The 15623-nt window shown below is 41.8% G+C and overlaps 1 protein-coding gene across 1 annotated transcript in view; it reads left to right on the plus strand.

Moving 5' to 3' along the window:
- The first annotated feature begins 2133 nt into the window (after positions 1–2133).
- The window catches only part of cavin2a (caveolae associated protein 2a), a 30232-nt gene continuing 16742 nt past the window's right edge, over positions 2134–15623 (plus strand). Inside the window, exon 1 of the mRNA XM_029663862.2 lies at positions 2134–2859. Within this exon, the coding sequence (XP_029519722.1) occupies positions 2314–2859 (546 nt within the window). The 5' untranslated portion in view covers positions 2134–2313. The remainder of the gene's footprint in view (positions 2860–15623) is intronic.

Below are 15623 nucleotides of genomic sequence, written 5' to 3' on the forward strand. Positions count from 1 at the left end.
CGTAGCATTTAGCACGCAACAAGGAATCAAATAAAATGTACCTTTGAAGAACTTCAGATGTTTCAATGAGGAGACTCTCAGTTACATAGCAGATGTCCAGTTTTTCCTGAAAGATTCTTTGTGTAGGACAAATCGCTCCGTTTTGTTACTACGCATTTGGCTACCGAAACTAACCGAAAATTCAGTCACCTAAATGTCGAACTTTTTTCCGAAGTAACTCCATAATATCGACTGAAACATGGCAAACGTTGTTTGAATCAATCCTCAAGGTGTTTTGTCATATCTCTTCATTGATATGCCGTTCGTGGAAGCATGGTTTCTTGTCAGAATCCCATGGAAAAATACCAGTAGCTGAGTTTTGCGCACCAATTTCCACGCAGGACACCGTGCGGACACTTGGCAATTGTAGTCTATTATGGTCAATCTTCCAATGATATGCCTGCAAATACGTCACAATGCTCCAGACCCCTTGGGGAAACGATAGAAAGGGTAGGCTCATTCCTGTCGCATTCACAGCCATATAAGGAGATCATGGAAAACGTAGCTTCAGAAATCCTGTTCATTTCCTGGTTGCAGAAACATCTTGGTTTTGCCTGAAGGTTTTGTTCTAGGGCACTCACAGTGAAAATCTTTGCAGGTCTGGAAACGTCAGAGTGTTTTCTTTCCAAAGCTATCAATTCCATGCATAGTCGAGCATCTTTTCGTGACAAAATATTGCGCTTAAAACGGGCACGTCTTTTTATCCAAAAATGAAATACTGCCCCTAGAGTCTTATGAGGTTAAGCACCGCCTTCTCAGCTCACTGGTCACCATAGCAACACCCACCCATAGCACTCGCTCTAACAGGTATATTGCAATGGTCATCCCCAAAGCCAACCCTTCCTTTGGCCGCCTTACCTTCCAGTTCTCTGCTGCCAATGACTGGAACGAATTTCAAAAATCTCTAAATCTAGAGTCTTATATCTCCCTCTCTAATTTTATGCATCAGCTGTCAGAGCAGCTTACCGATCACTGTACCTCTACACAGCCAATCTGTAAATTGCACACCCAACTACCTCATCCCCATATTATTACTTACCCTCTTGCTCTTTTGCATCCCAGTATCTCTACTTGAACATCCTCATCTGCACATCTATCACTCCAATATTAATGCTAAATTGGAATTATTTGAGCTTTTATTGCCATCCTCCCTACTCTTCTACATTTGCACATACTGTACATAGATTTTTCTATTTTTCTTTTATTTTGTGTTATCGAATGTACATTTGTTTGTGTAACTCTGTTGTTTTTGTCACACTGCTTTGCTTTATCTTGGCCAGGTCGCAGTTGTAAATGACAACTTGTTCTCAACTGGCCTATCTGATTTTAAATACAACTGAAATAAGTAAAATAAAAAAATAAATGTATCCTGGCACCGTGCAAGGGGCACAGATGAGCTCATTGTTCAAACACGGATTTCCACATTTCCATGTGTTCCAATGCCAAAGCTACAGAGCAGAGGAGAGAAATAGAACTGGAGTAGAGAGAGGGAGTGATGGAGGGGGCTGCCTGCTGCACACATGGGCACACATTAATTCAGGCACTGTACAATCATGTATTGTACATGTACAATATTTTATCAACCTGCACCTTTTTGCTCTGCATTGTATATGTATTTCTATTGGCTAAGAACTCTGAACACTGCAAACAAACTGCTAACTACAAAACAAATCTGAACCTGGGAGAGAGACATACACACTGGAATAGGCAAATACACAACATCAGAAATGCTCATAGAATTAAATTGGCACTCAAACTGACTTTACAGATTCATTCATGCATGCAGACAGTGCAGTTAGAAGTCACATGAACACACACAGTGGCAACCTCTGGCTCACTTGTCTCTAGCAATTTAGGGCTAGACCTGTTACCAGGACAACCACACCCCTCCCTCTGGCTTTGGGAGGTTTTTAAAAGCCTACCACTGAGTAGAGAGAGAGAGAGAGAGAGAGAGAGTAGATAAGTGGGTGTGATAAAACTGCCCAATATGATACTGAGAGAGAAAGAGTGGAAGTGAGAGAGAGAAAAAAGGGAGGAGAAAAATGGGAGTGTACATACAACTCTTGCTCTTCTACACAGTATAAAAAAGGGGAGTGGACATCAAAACAATCAAGAGAAGAGAATCTCTGTTACCTTCTCATTCCTCCTCTGGAGCTACTGAAAACAGCAACAACAACAACCACCAACTGACTGAGACTTGTCACATATCAGAACTAGGCAGTTCACATTCTCCCTCTTCAAAACACGACATTTAACCCCCTCCACCCTGTGGCCATGGGAGAAGACTCATCGCACGCCGAGCGCCTCAGCAACAGCAGCAGCATTTTGGTCAACCCCCAGCAGTACCATGCACAGCAAGACAACATGGATCTCCTGGTGCCCAGCTTCAGCCCCAGCTCTGCTCCCTCCTCCCCCACTGACACCCTCTCCAAGCTGGGCTTGAAAACCCCCGGGAGCCCCGGAAGTCCCACCAGTCCCATGGCCAGGGATCAGGTGAGTGCCATCACAGTGGTGGCTCTACTCGACAAGCTGGTCAACATGCTGGAGGCAGTGCAGGAGAACCAGCTGCGCATGGAGCAACGCCAGGCTGACCTGGAGGGCGCCGTGCAGGGGGTCCAAGGCGACGTGACTCGCCTGTCCAAGAACCACACCAGCACGTCCAACAGCGTGAGCAAGCTGCTGGAGCGCTCGCACAAGGTCAACACCCACATGAAGGAGGTGCGGGAGCGTCTGGACAAGCAGGCGTCGCAGGTGAAGCGGCTGGAGGCCAACCATGGACACCTGCTCAAGAGGAACCATTTCAAAGTACTCATTTTCCAGGTAGGGATAGAGGGGTGGGTGGATGGATGGATGTGGTTTAGTGTAAGGGGAAAAGGGAAAAGTGGTGAGGAAGAGAGAATATTGAGAGAATGAAAGAAATGTAAGAAGTGTGTTTGGGGATTGTGAGAGAAGGAGAGGGAACAATGTTAAACGTATTAAGTGTTTGTTTGTGGGGCCTCCTGAGTGGCACAGTGGTATAAGGCTCTGCATTGCAGTGCTAGCTGTGCCACTAGAGATTCCGGGTTTGAGTCCAGGCTCTGTTGCAGCTGGCTGCGACCGGGAGACCCATTGGGCGGCGCATAATTGGCCCAGCGTCATCCAGGTTAGGGGAGGGTTTGGCCGACAGGGATTTCCTTGTCCCATCGCACAATGGCTACTCCTGTGGCGGGCCGGGCACAGTGCACACTGACACTGTCGCCAGATGCACAGTGTTTCCTCTGGCACATTGGTGGCTTCCGGGTTAAGTGGGCATTGTGTCAAAAAGCAGTGCGGCTTGGTTGGGTTGTGTTTCGGAGGACTCACGGCTCTTGACCTTCGCCTCTCCTGAGTCTGTACGGGAGTTGCGGCGATGAGACAAGACTGTAACTACCAATTTGATACCACAAAATTGGGGAGGAAATGGGGTAAAAAAATAAGTGTTTGTGTGCATATGTGTCTTGTGTGTGAGAGCAAGGAACAGAATGTTAAAAAGGTTTGGGAGAATGTTGAAAGAGATGTGTGTGTGTGTGTGTGTGTCAAATTTATTGTGTACGTTGGGAGCTAATGCAAGGGTGTTTGAGTGCAGTCTACACTGTAATGTTTGTGTTGTGTGTAAATGACAGCCTTTGCAGCTGTGTGTGAGAGAAAGACATGGTGTGAGCATGTAACTACAGGGGGAGTGGTGTTTTGAAGAGCTCTTTGGATATGTAAAAGTGAGAGCGAGAGAATGTGTGTGTGTGTGTGCATGAAAGCTGTGTGAGGATGGTTGTGTGTGTCTGGGAACACCACAGAGAGGATAATAAAGAAAAGCGTAGATCACAACTCTCACTTAAACTAGATCTGTTTTCAAGACCAAATGGCCATTATGTATAATGATCTACAATCAGTGGTGGAAAAAAGTCCCCAATTGTCATACTTAAGTAAAAGTAAAGATACCTTCATAGAAAATGACCAGTAAAAGTGAAAGTCACCCAGTAAAATACTACTTGAGTAAAAGTCTAAAAGTATTTGGTTTTAAATATACTTATGAATCAAAAGTAAAGGTTATTGCTAAAATATGCTTAAGTACCAAATAAGGAAAAGTATAAATAAGTTCACCAGGCGGCACACTTTTATTGTTTTAAACATTTACGGATAGCCAGGGGCACAATCCAACACTTAGACATAATTTACAAACGAAACATTTGTGTGTAGTGAGTCCGCCAGATCAGAGGCAGTAGGGATGACCAGGGATGTTCAATGGGTGAATCGGACCATTTTCCTGTCCTGCTAAGCATTCAAAATGTAACGAGTACGTTTGCGTGTCAGGGAAAATGTATGGAGTAAAAAGTACATTATTTTCTTCAGGAATGTAGTGAAGTAAAAGTACAACTTGTCAAAAAATATAAATAGTAAAGTAAAGTATAGATACCCCAAAAAACAAAGTAAGTAGAACTTTAAAGTATTTTTTACTTAAGTACCTTACACCAATCTAGTTAAATTAGATCTATGCATTAAGAGTGAATGCATCTTGCTTTTCCTCCTCTCTGATTACTGAAGTGATTTACAATATATAAATAATAATATAATGTATAAAAGTATAATATACCACTTGACACACTTACAGTACAATTACTGCGTCCACATTTAATGTGACTGTGATCCCTGCGGGAATTTAACCTGCAACCTAAGCATGATTATTCTTACCAACTGAGACAACACATAAAAGGTGAGATCAGATGATTTTAATAGTATTTGAATAGTGTTTCCCAACCTTACTCTTTGGTCAGTCCTAGCTCCATTATACTAAACATACGGAATTATTGAGTGGCCAGTATATTCTTGAATGATTTGATAGGGCTTGATACTGTATGTGTTCAGTCAGGAAAAAAGGCAAGTCATATTGACACAGGCTAAGCCTGAGAGCTCATAGTCACTGATCTTATCTGGTTTCCCAGGTGCTATTGCTCTTGTTCAATAGCAACAGGTGCAAATACTGCACATTGGCTCCAACTGCATTATTCTAGTCTGGTGATTGTGCATTGGAGTTGGTTATCCACAAGTAATCCCTATAGTTGCTGCCTACGTACAATTGCTTAACTGTTTTGAGTCCTTATAGTGTTATGGTCTAAAATTATGTGACATAATTATGGGGTCATGGGGAATAATGATAATGATAGGGTCATGGGTAATAATGATAACATTATCCGTACTGTATGACCAGCAACATACAGTAAGAGTAAAAAAACAAACATCAGAGGATGCCATTCTGTCACACAGTGCTACAAAGAACACGCAGTCACAAAATACGCAACTCACTGATAAGGCATTTAGATTCTCACTCCGCACCCCTGAGCTCTCTTTTGTCTGTTTGCTCCTGGCCTAGAAAATACGGTGCTCTGTACGTGCCACACAAGTTGGAAATGCCGCCGTGCTGCTCCCAAGGGCGCTCGGTAAATACGGCACTGCCATGGACAGGCTGACAGGTCCCTGCCCCTCGGGTGCTCCTCTCCCTTAATCGAGCCCTAATTAGGCTGGAGGCAAATGTAGTGCTTAGTGTAGTTTGTAGATTGGTCCGTTGTTGGTTTGTGTTCGTGCTCCAGTGCTTTTCCTGTCTCCCTGACCTCTCCTCTTTCATGGGGAAACACATATTCTCCCCTTCCCAGCCACAAAACAGAAAAGTTCAATGCCATGTGGTAGCTTCTGTTTGTGACAAAGTTGGTTCTTGATACCAAGGGGAGGGGAAAGGTGTTGGATTAGCGAGAGGGTAAACATTCATTTACATTAAAATGAGAAAGAGGTATAGTCATACAACTGTGAAATGTGACACATTTTGCTCTGCAAACACACCATGCATGTGTGTTTGTGCATGAGTGTGCACATGCATGCATAAGTGCATGTGCACGTGTGCAGGCATCTGTTTGTGTGTGTGTGTGTGTGCGTGTGCGCGTGTGTGTGCACATATGTGCAGTTTTCAAGATGAGTAGTGGAATTGGAGAGATAGGATGGGAAAGGAAGTGATGACCTTTTATCACACACAATCAAAACACATTCAAATCCAACAGCATTGAATGAAAACGCATTTCACAACCAAACAAAACATGCTGCATCAAGAAAACGAAACACTGCCTTATCGAAAGACGTTCTTTAATACATTCGACCTGAGCAACTTTGGATAACAGTGTATTCGTGCTGGAGAGTGCAAACAGATCGTAAGTTGAGTGATCTTTGATCTTGCCCACTGTATTTGTCGTCATAATTTTTAACAAACACACTTGAATTTAGATTGAAACTTTTTGCCATCATATAAATAGTTTTCTGAATTAAATTGAAGATTTCAGTAGTCAGCTTTGATTCATAAAGACTTTACTGCCATTGTCACAGAACTCTTGACCAAAGGTCTCTAGGCTTGTCAGCATCGGCGGCAGTGAGTAAGCACTGGTGTTAGGTTTTTATTTATCCAAGTTCCTTATGCAGGATAAGGCAGAGCCAGTCCTGCTTTAGCTGCCTCACCCAGTTTTTTTCTAATTTAACCCCTGATTCAACTAATCATTCTTTGAATACTCAAAAATGCCTCATTCCCTCCTTGTTTCCTTGAAATAAGCACACATCTATGAGGGATTGGATAGTTGAAAGTAAGGTTACCACCACTTTACTTTACCACCCCATTAACAATCCAACCAATTCAGATATATGATTACTTCAAGGAAGTTAGAAAGGAAGGAGACATTTCTAAAGTATTCCAACGCCTATCATTTGAACTCAGGAAAAGCCTAACTAGACATAAATATGATTAACTAACTTCAGGCCTTGCCAGTCAGTTACTGTGCTTACTACGCTCTCATATAATTCTATTCAACAACGTTGATGTAGTGTAGCTGTTAGTACATGTGTCAGTTAAGGGATGCATAGTCAACTCTATGGCATCTAAGTTATAGAACAGATCTATTTCCACAGGTCCTAGCAGGAGAACAAGACTGGCTTGAGGGTGGGTGTGTGTGTGTGTGTGTGTGTGTGTGTATCTACTGTATGTGTGTGTATATGTGTGTGTGCCTACATCTCTCAGGTGTTATGTTCCAGTAGGCAAGGCTCACTTAACCTAGCTCAAGGCATGGTAATACCATTGAAGCTCACACTCACGTACAAATATCCTCTCCTTGCAAGCGTTTTGTTTTTACCTCTCTTTCAAACAACAAAGCCTTCCATTTCGTAATCCCCCATGTCCATGGATGATTTTGGTTCAGTGACACCTATCGCAACATGAAAGATGGCCTTGAATCCCAATACTCATCTGGGTCATGTTCATTAGGCACCAAACGGAATAAATCAGACTGGAACAAGGAGGGACTAACTGTAACAAGTTTTCCATTGAAAATATATTTTTTAAAACAGTTTCTGTCCCACAGCCTAATGTGGCTCTCTGGCTATGGAGACAGAGAAAGGTAGTCCTACAGACTCAAGTGAACAAGCCTGTTTGTTTGTCCTGTGGCTCCTCTCTTTGTTATCAGTCTCATTTTCCCTTTGGAGTTCATTCCTATTTTAATCTCCCTATTTATGAACACGCTATGAAGAGAGAGAAGTGTATAAAAGCGGGGGAGGGAGGGAGGGAGGGAGGGGGGGGAGGGGAGGGATAAATTAGACAAAATGATAACACTAGGAAATGAGCCGAAACGATTGTATTATTCAATAAAAACATGTTTATTTTGGACCAGGTTAAGTCCATTTGTATGCTGTGAGGGCTAGAATTCAACAGTTTAGTGACCACACAACTGTATCCAAATATATATATTTTTGTATTTCTTAATTTTAATTAGCAAATTTCGTCCTCAAAGGCCCATAACTCCAAGGAGTGTGTCATGACTCATGCACACAGACACACACAGACACAAAGCTCTTTGGTTATGTTCCACACACAGGTGGTGACTTATCTGAGAGGATTACAGAATCTAATTGGAGGAGAAGAGGTGACTGAGGGAAACCAGCGGGGATCAAACCAAGCCAAAAAGGCTAATTGTCTCACAGAGCAGTAGGAAATAGTGGGAAAGAGAAAACAATAGTTATCTTTCAGTGGCCTCAATCCAGATGGGATTCATGTCATCTTGCTTCTCTTTGTTCCTTTTTGACATCTGAACCATGGCTCAGGCATCCACTGTCACAGGACAACGTCTAAAGGTCCAAAAGAGAGGCTGAGGAAAGAGAAAACAATAGCCAGCTTTTAATGGGTTTTATTCCAACAAACTAGGACATGAGAAAATGTTTCTAATGCTCTGTGTTGATTTGACCTTTGATCTCAAATAGAAGTTTCCAAGTTAAGTCCAAGTAAACACTGGAACAATCAAGCATAGCCCCAGGAAATAGGGGTGCTGAGGCCTCTAAAAAAAATATATATATATATATATACATATAAAAACAATTATAATAATAAATCAAATAAAATATATATTTTTTCCCACCAAATGAGTGCACTAGGCCTTTATTACACCTGTATGAGAGTAGAAAAATAATTGTCAGCAGAGCGGAGACAAATACCCCGGTGCTGGTCGGCTGCTAGTCAAGCTGCTCTGAACAGCATGGTCTAGCGTTCTGCAGGCCGACCAGCATGTTCTATGCTGATTAATCAATGTACATGCAAAAACACAGATATTGAAACAAACCATTTAAAACATCTAACTGCAATATGTGACTCACCACCTGGATTCAGTCTTATGTAGCAAAGTTTGAAATTGTGTTTTATACATTGGATAAAAGTAGAGATTCAGATATTCACAATAATATATCATACACTGCATTTGAGGGACAACGGGAAAGTTGATCAACGTGTAAACTCACTTTTGAGAAAATCGCCTTTGAATGTTTTGGTTTCTAGTGAAGAGGTCTTCTATGTCTACACCAATACAGCATCGTTCACACCCTTTAGCCCCACCCATCTTATTTCGCTCATGGAGCTCACACTTGACGCTCTGGCCAATGATTTGTTTACCTCTGGATAACATGAAATAGCTTAACCAGCTCTGCTGGCAACAATTTCATTGCGCTTTTTTTGCATACGATTACTGACACCGGCTATATTCAACAGGTCTTGTACACACGTCATGTAACGTTAGCTAACGAGCCAGCCAGCTAACATTAGCTAGTTAAACAACAATGAACAGTGCCAACAATGCCACAGTGCTGGAAGCTAACCAACCAGGTGCAATGTTAGCTAGCTAACATTAAGCTCTAACTACAAAAGCAAAAGGCTCTGGGAAACGAATAATTAACATCAGCTAGAGAGCCAGCCAGCTAACATTAGCTAGCTTGCTAAATGTACACTTTAGCTTAAGGCATATAGCTAGCTAGCTAGGTAAACAATTAACCTCACTAGGTAAACAACTTTTAAGATCGCACACGTCAGATCACACACGTCGGATTATTCAAGATGGCGAATCAGATCACGTATAGCATGCATGGCAATATGATATGATGGTAGTGGGTTTGCAAACCAGCTACATTCTGATTACTTGGGAGTCAACCACACTTGAGATTTGATAGGGTCTCATTAGCATATTTGGTGGCATCTTCTAAAATGTTTGGTATTTGTGCCAATTGTTAGTGGAAATGTTGTACCAATTTAAGTGGTTTTATCGTTATGTTTATAAAGTTTGAGAACCTCATTTATCCACTCCCAGTTCTGCAATCTTTGTAAGAACTTGTGTCAATCAGGAGCTGCACTGTTCATGTTTCATGAACTTAACCTGTTTGGGATAGGGTAGCGGTATTTTCACGTCCGGATTACAAGCGTGCCCAAAGTAAACTGCATAATCTGCTACTCAGGCAGTTTATGCATATAGTTGATGGATTTGGATAGCAAACACTCAAGTTTCTAAAACTGTTAAAATTATGTCTGTGAGTATAACAGAACTTATTTGGCAGGCGACACCCCGGGGACATACCCTCCAGGAATTTTTTTCTTGTTGAGGTGACCATGTTTTCAATAAGGTTTCTATGGGAATCTAGATTTCAGAGGCATCTTGTTGCAATTCCTAGGGTTTCCACTAGATGTCAACAGTCTTTAGAAATTGGTTGATGTTTTTCATTTGAATAATGAAGAAGTATGGCTATTCAGAATGAGGGTCGAGCCTAGTGTCCTGTTGTGTTTGGGGCACGCGACCTAGCACTCCCTCCACTTTCATTTTATTGAACGCAGTTTATTCAGTCTTAAATTTGATAGATTATTTACGGTATAAAATACGTAAAGTTGTATTAGGAAAGTTGTTTGAAGTGTTTGGACCAAGATTACAGGCAATTTATTAGATGTGTAGTCATTTTGGGCGAGTTGGAACCAGTGTTTTTTTTAATCAAACGCACCAAATAAATTGACATTTTGGGGATATAACGATGGAATTAATCGAACAAAAGGACCATTTGTGAAGTTTATGGGACATATTGTAGTGCCAAAAGATCTTCAAAGGTAAGGCATGAATTACATCGTTATTTCTGAGTTTTGTGTCGCGCCTGGCAGGTTGAAATATGATTGCCATGTGTTTGTTTGATGGGGTGCTGTCCTCAGATAATAGCATGGTTTGCTTCCGCCGTAAAGCCTTTTTGAAATCTGACACACAAAAAAAAAATTTAAGCAGTAAGCACCAGTGACTCGGTCAATAAAAAGTGGTTAGATGAAGCAGATGTTAAGCTACAGGACTGTTTTGCTAACACAGACTGTAATATGTTCCTGGATTCTTCCGATGGCATTGATGAGTACACCATGAGTCCAGTTCCCGCTCAGCCCAGTCAAAACTGTTCGCTGCTCTGGCCCCCCAATGGTGGAACAAACTCCCTCACGACGCCAGGACAGCGGAGTCAATCACCACCTTCCGGAGACACCTGAAACCCCACCTCTTTAAGGAATACCTAGGATAGGATAAAGTAATCCCTCTCACCCCCCCTTAAAAGATTTAGATGCACTATTGTAAAGTGGCTGTTCCACTGGATGTCATAAGGTGAATGCACCAATTTGTAAGTCGCTCTGGATAAGAGCGTCTGCTAAATGACTTAAATGTAAATGTAAAGTGCATTGATGAGGACATCCGCAAAGTGACTGTACATACATACCCCAACCAGAAGCCATTGATTACAGGCAACATCCGCACTGAGCTAATGGGTAGAGCTGCCGCATTCAAGGAGCAGGACTCTAACCCGGACGCTTATAAGAAATTATCAAACAAACAGGCAAAGCATCAATACAGGACAAAGATCGAATAGTACTACACCGGCTCCGACATTTGTCTTATGTGGCAAGGCTTGCAAACCATTACAGACTACAAATGGAAGCACCGCCGAGAGCTGCCCAGTGACACAAGCCTACCAGATGAGCTAAATTAATTCTATGCTCGCTTCGAGGCAAGTAACACTGAAACATGCATGAGAGCATCAGCTGTTCCAGAGGATTGTGTGATCTCGCTCTCCGGAGCAGATGTAAGACCTTTTTAACAGGTCAACATTCACAATGACGCAGGGCCAGGCGGATCACCAGGACGTGTACTCTGAGCATGCGCTGACCAACTGGCAAGTGTCTTCACTGACATTTTCAACCTCTCCCTGTCTGAGTCTGTAATACCAACATGTTTCAAGCAGACCACCATAGTCCATGTGCCCAAGAACACTAAAGTAACCTGCTTAAATGACTACCGACCCGTAGCACTCACATCTGTAGCCATGAAGAGCTTTGAAAGGCTGGTCATGGCTCACATCAACACCATTATCTCAGAAACCCTAGACCCACTCCAATTTGCATACCCTCCCCAACAGATCAACAGATGATGCCATCTCAATTGCACTCCATACTGCCCTTTCACACTTGGAAAAATGAACACCTATGTGAGAATGCTATTCATTGACTACAACTCAGCATTTAACACCATAGTGACCTCAAAGCTCATCACTAAGCTAATAACCCTGGGACTAAACACCTCCCTCTGCAACTGGATCCTGGACTTCCTACGGGCCACCACCAGGTGGTAAAGGTATGTAACAAAATATCCACCACACTGATCCTCAACATGGGGGCCCCTCAGGGGTGTGTGTTCAGTCCCATCCTGCACTCCCTGTTCACCCACGACTGTACGGCCAGGGACGACTCCAAAACCATCATTAAGTTTTCCGACGACACAACAGTGGTAGGCCTGATCACCGACAACAATGATACAGCCTATAGGGTGGAGGTCAGAGACCTGACTGTGTGGTGCAAGGACAACAACCTCTCCCTCAACGTGATCAAGACAAAGGACATGATTGTGGACTACAGGAAAAGGAGGACTGAGCACGCCCCCATTCTCATCAATGGGGCTGCAGTGGCGCAGGAATGAGAGCTTCATGTTCCTTGGCGTGCACATCACCAACAAATTAACATGGTCCAAGCACATCAATATAGTGGTGAAGACAGCACGAAAAAAACTATTTCCCCCTCAGGCCACTGAAAAGATTTGGCATGTGTCCTCAGATCTTCAAAAGGTTCTACAGCTGCACCATCGAGAGCATCCTGAATGGTTGCATCACTGTCTGGTTTCTAAACAGCTTCCACCCCCAAGCCATACGACTCCTGAACATCTAATCAACTGGATACCCAGATTACTCTCTGTTATTATCTATGCATAGTCTACCTACATGTACATATTACCTCAATTACCTCGACTAACTGGTGCCCCCGCACATTGACTCTGTACCGGTACCCCCTGTATATAGCCTCACTTGTAATTTTACTTGTGCTCTTTAATTGTTTGTTACTTTTATTCATTTTTATTTTGGGGGTTATTTTTCTTAAAACTGCATTGTAGGTTAAGGGCTTGTAAGTAAGCATTTCAGTGTACTGTGCGTGTTGTATTCGGCGCATGTGACAAAAACAATTTGGTTTGATTTGATTTGGAAACACCTTAATCGGCATTCCAGCAGTGTATTTGATCTGCGCATGTGCTAGCACCAGCCAAGTGAGCCTCCCTCTTTTGCGCAAGTAAGTAGTTTTCACATACAAACTTTGTATGTCCGAATTCAGAATAAAATTTGCTTCCCAAACAAATAACATGTTCGCTGAAGGAGAACAATTATTTTGTTTGATGATTTTCTGCATTTATCAGAGTGCCATCAGGTAGCCTGATTTCAGATGTGTCCATGTAAACAGGATTTGTCACAATTTCTGTGTTATTTGATTGATGTTACCGCTGGTGGGAACCCTTGCCCTGTTTTCTAGTTTCCAGGTTACCCTGATGATTACATATTGGATTCACCTTTGTTTAATGACCTTCTCTGTTCACCTGGTTGCCTTGTTATTTAGGTTCCTTAGTTGGCCTGGATCTTTGCTTAGGTCTTATTAGTGTGCTCTTGCCTTATTTCTGTTCAGACTCTAAGTAAAAGTTCTGGATTTACCCTTACCTCTGCTTGCTGTTTTTCTCTGCGCCTGGGTTCGAGTTTGTACTAGCCTTATTGTTACATGATGATTAGGGAAGTCGTTCATGTTACAAAGCATGTAAATGTTTTAATGAAACTATTATATGCATCTGACTATCCACAATAATCACATTGTGTGTCTGTAACCGTTTTCATTGTCTTACCTCAGCCACTAAATCCCCACTAAATCCCAACTGTGGGCTGGCATTTTGCCTACTGAGGGAATCTCCAAATAATTTGGTGAAGTACTGCAAGCTTGGTCCACATGGTCCAGCCCCTTAACTTCTTCGAGATAGGGGGGCGCTCTTTTAATTTTTGGATAAAAAAATGTTCCCGTTTTAAACAAGATATTTTGTCACGAAAGGATGCTCGACAATGCATGTAATTGACAGCTTTGGAAAGAAAAAACTTTTCCAAATCTGCAAAGATATTATCTGTGAGTGCCCCAGAACTAATGCTACAGGCGAAACCAAGATGAAATTTCATACAGGAAATGGTCCAGATTTTGAATGCCCTGTGTTCCAATGCCTCCTTATATGGCTGTGAATGAGCCAGGAATGAGCCAGCACTTTCTGTCGTTTCCCCAAGGTGTCTGCAGCAGTGTGACGTATTTGTAGGCATATCATTGGAAGATTGACCATAAGAGACTACATTTACCAGGTGTCCGCCCGGTGTTCTCCGTCGAAATTATTACATAATCTCCAGGTCCATGCGCGTTCCATTTTCTTCAGAAGAGAAACCAAACTGCCACAAATTATTTATCATCGATAGATATGTGAAAAACACCATGAGGATTGATTCTAAACAACGTTTGCCATGTTTCTGTCGATATTATGGAGTTAATTTGGAAAAAATTTTGCGTTGTAATGACTGAATTTTCGGGTTTTTTCTTACCCAAACCTGATGAACAAAACGGAGCGATTTGTCCTACACAAAGAATCTTTTTGGAAAAACTGAACATTTGCTATCTAACTGAGAGTCTCCTCATTGAAAACATCCGAAGTTCTTCAAAGGTAAATGATTTTATTTGAATGCTTTTCTTGTTTTTGTGAAAATGTTGCATGCTGAATGCTCAGGTTAAATGCTATGCTAGGCTATCAATACTCTAACACAAATGCTTGTTTAGCTGTGGTTCAAAAGCATATTTTGAAAATCTGAGATGAGTGTTGTTAACAAAAGGCTAAGCTTGAGAGCTAATATATTTATTTAATTTCATTTGCGATTTTCATGAATAGTTAACAATTAGAGTTTCAGCCAATGAGCTTCATCCCCTCGCCATTTGAGTGACAATATCAAGATGCACCTGAATCTTCATGGATGAGAGCCAGACCAGAACTAATGGAGTCAACGCATGGATTATGTAAACAATTGCCATTATTTTCAACATGTCAGCCGAAGAGGTAAGGTATACAGGATATGTATAGTGTTTTTAATGAACACTGATTTACAAACTGATGTATTTTATAACCACCTTTTGTTAGTCGAGCTAGCTAGTGTTGTGCTAGCTATGGCCAGAACCATGTATTTTAGAAACACGAAATCGTGAATAATGACGAGTGAGGCATAAATATCATAGCCCCGAAAAAAAAATGCTAACATCACTTGTTATTGTAATGGTGAGAGGATGATATTTGTGTGTCAAACTTTCTCACTCATAATTATTCCTGATTCATTCAGGATTATCCATAATCATGGTAGCATCCACATGAATGTAGAAATGTTTTGAAACATTCTATTCTTATTTATAATTATTTGGTTTTCCAAGATGGCGTAGCAGCAAGATGTGTTTGCTTTTGTCCCGTTTTTGTCCTGTGGAAATATTCAGCTTTCATCTCTGTAGACATTTCAATCTCTTTTTCCATTTTCGAATGAAATATCTTCCTGCAATCCGCCTCACCCATGTTACGGATCTGCAATTTTTTGCAACTTTAGCACAGACACCAGCCGCTCTAGCCCGGATAATATCTGCCAGTCTGCACAGCGCGATATCAGCCCTGAGCATTATCGGACTGCTTTTAGCCTCAAATGCATTAGCATAACGCATCGGACATAAATACGCAAAAAATCACAAATGAAATTAAATAAATATATTCAAACACAAGCTTAGCCTTTTGTTAACAACACTGTCATCTCAGATTTTCAAAATATGCGTTATAGCCAACGCTGGC

Source organism: Oncorhynchus nerka, linkage group LG1, assembly GCF_034236695.1.
Source record: "Oncorhynchus nerka isolate Pitt River linkage group LG1, Oner_Uvic_2.0, whole genome shotgun sequence".
Classification (NCBI taxonomy): domain Eukaryota; kingdom Metazoa; phylum Chordata; class Actinopteri; order Salmoniformes; family Salmonidae; genus Oncorhynchus; species Oncorhynchus nerka.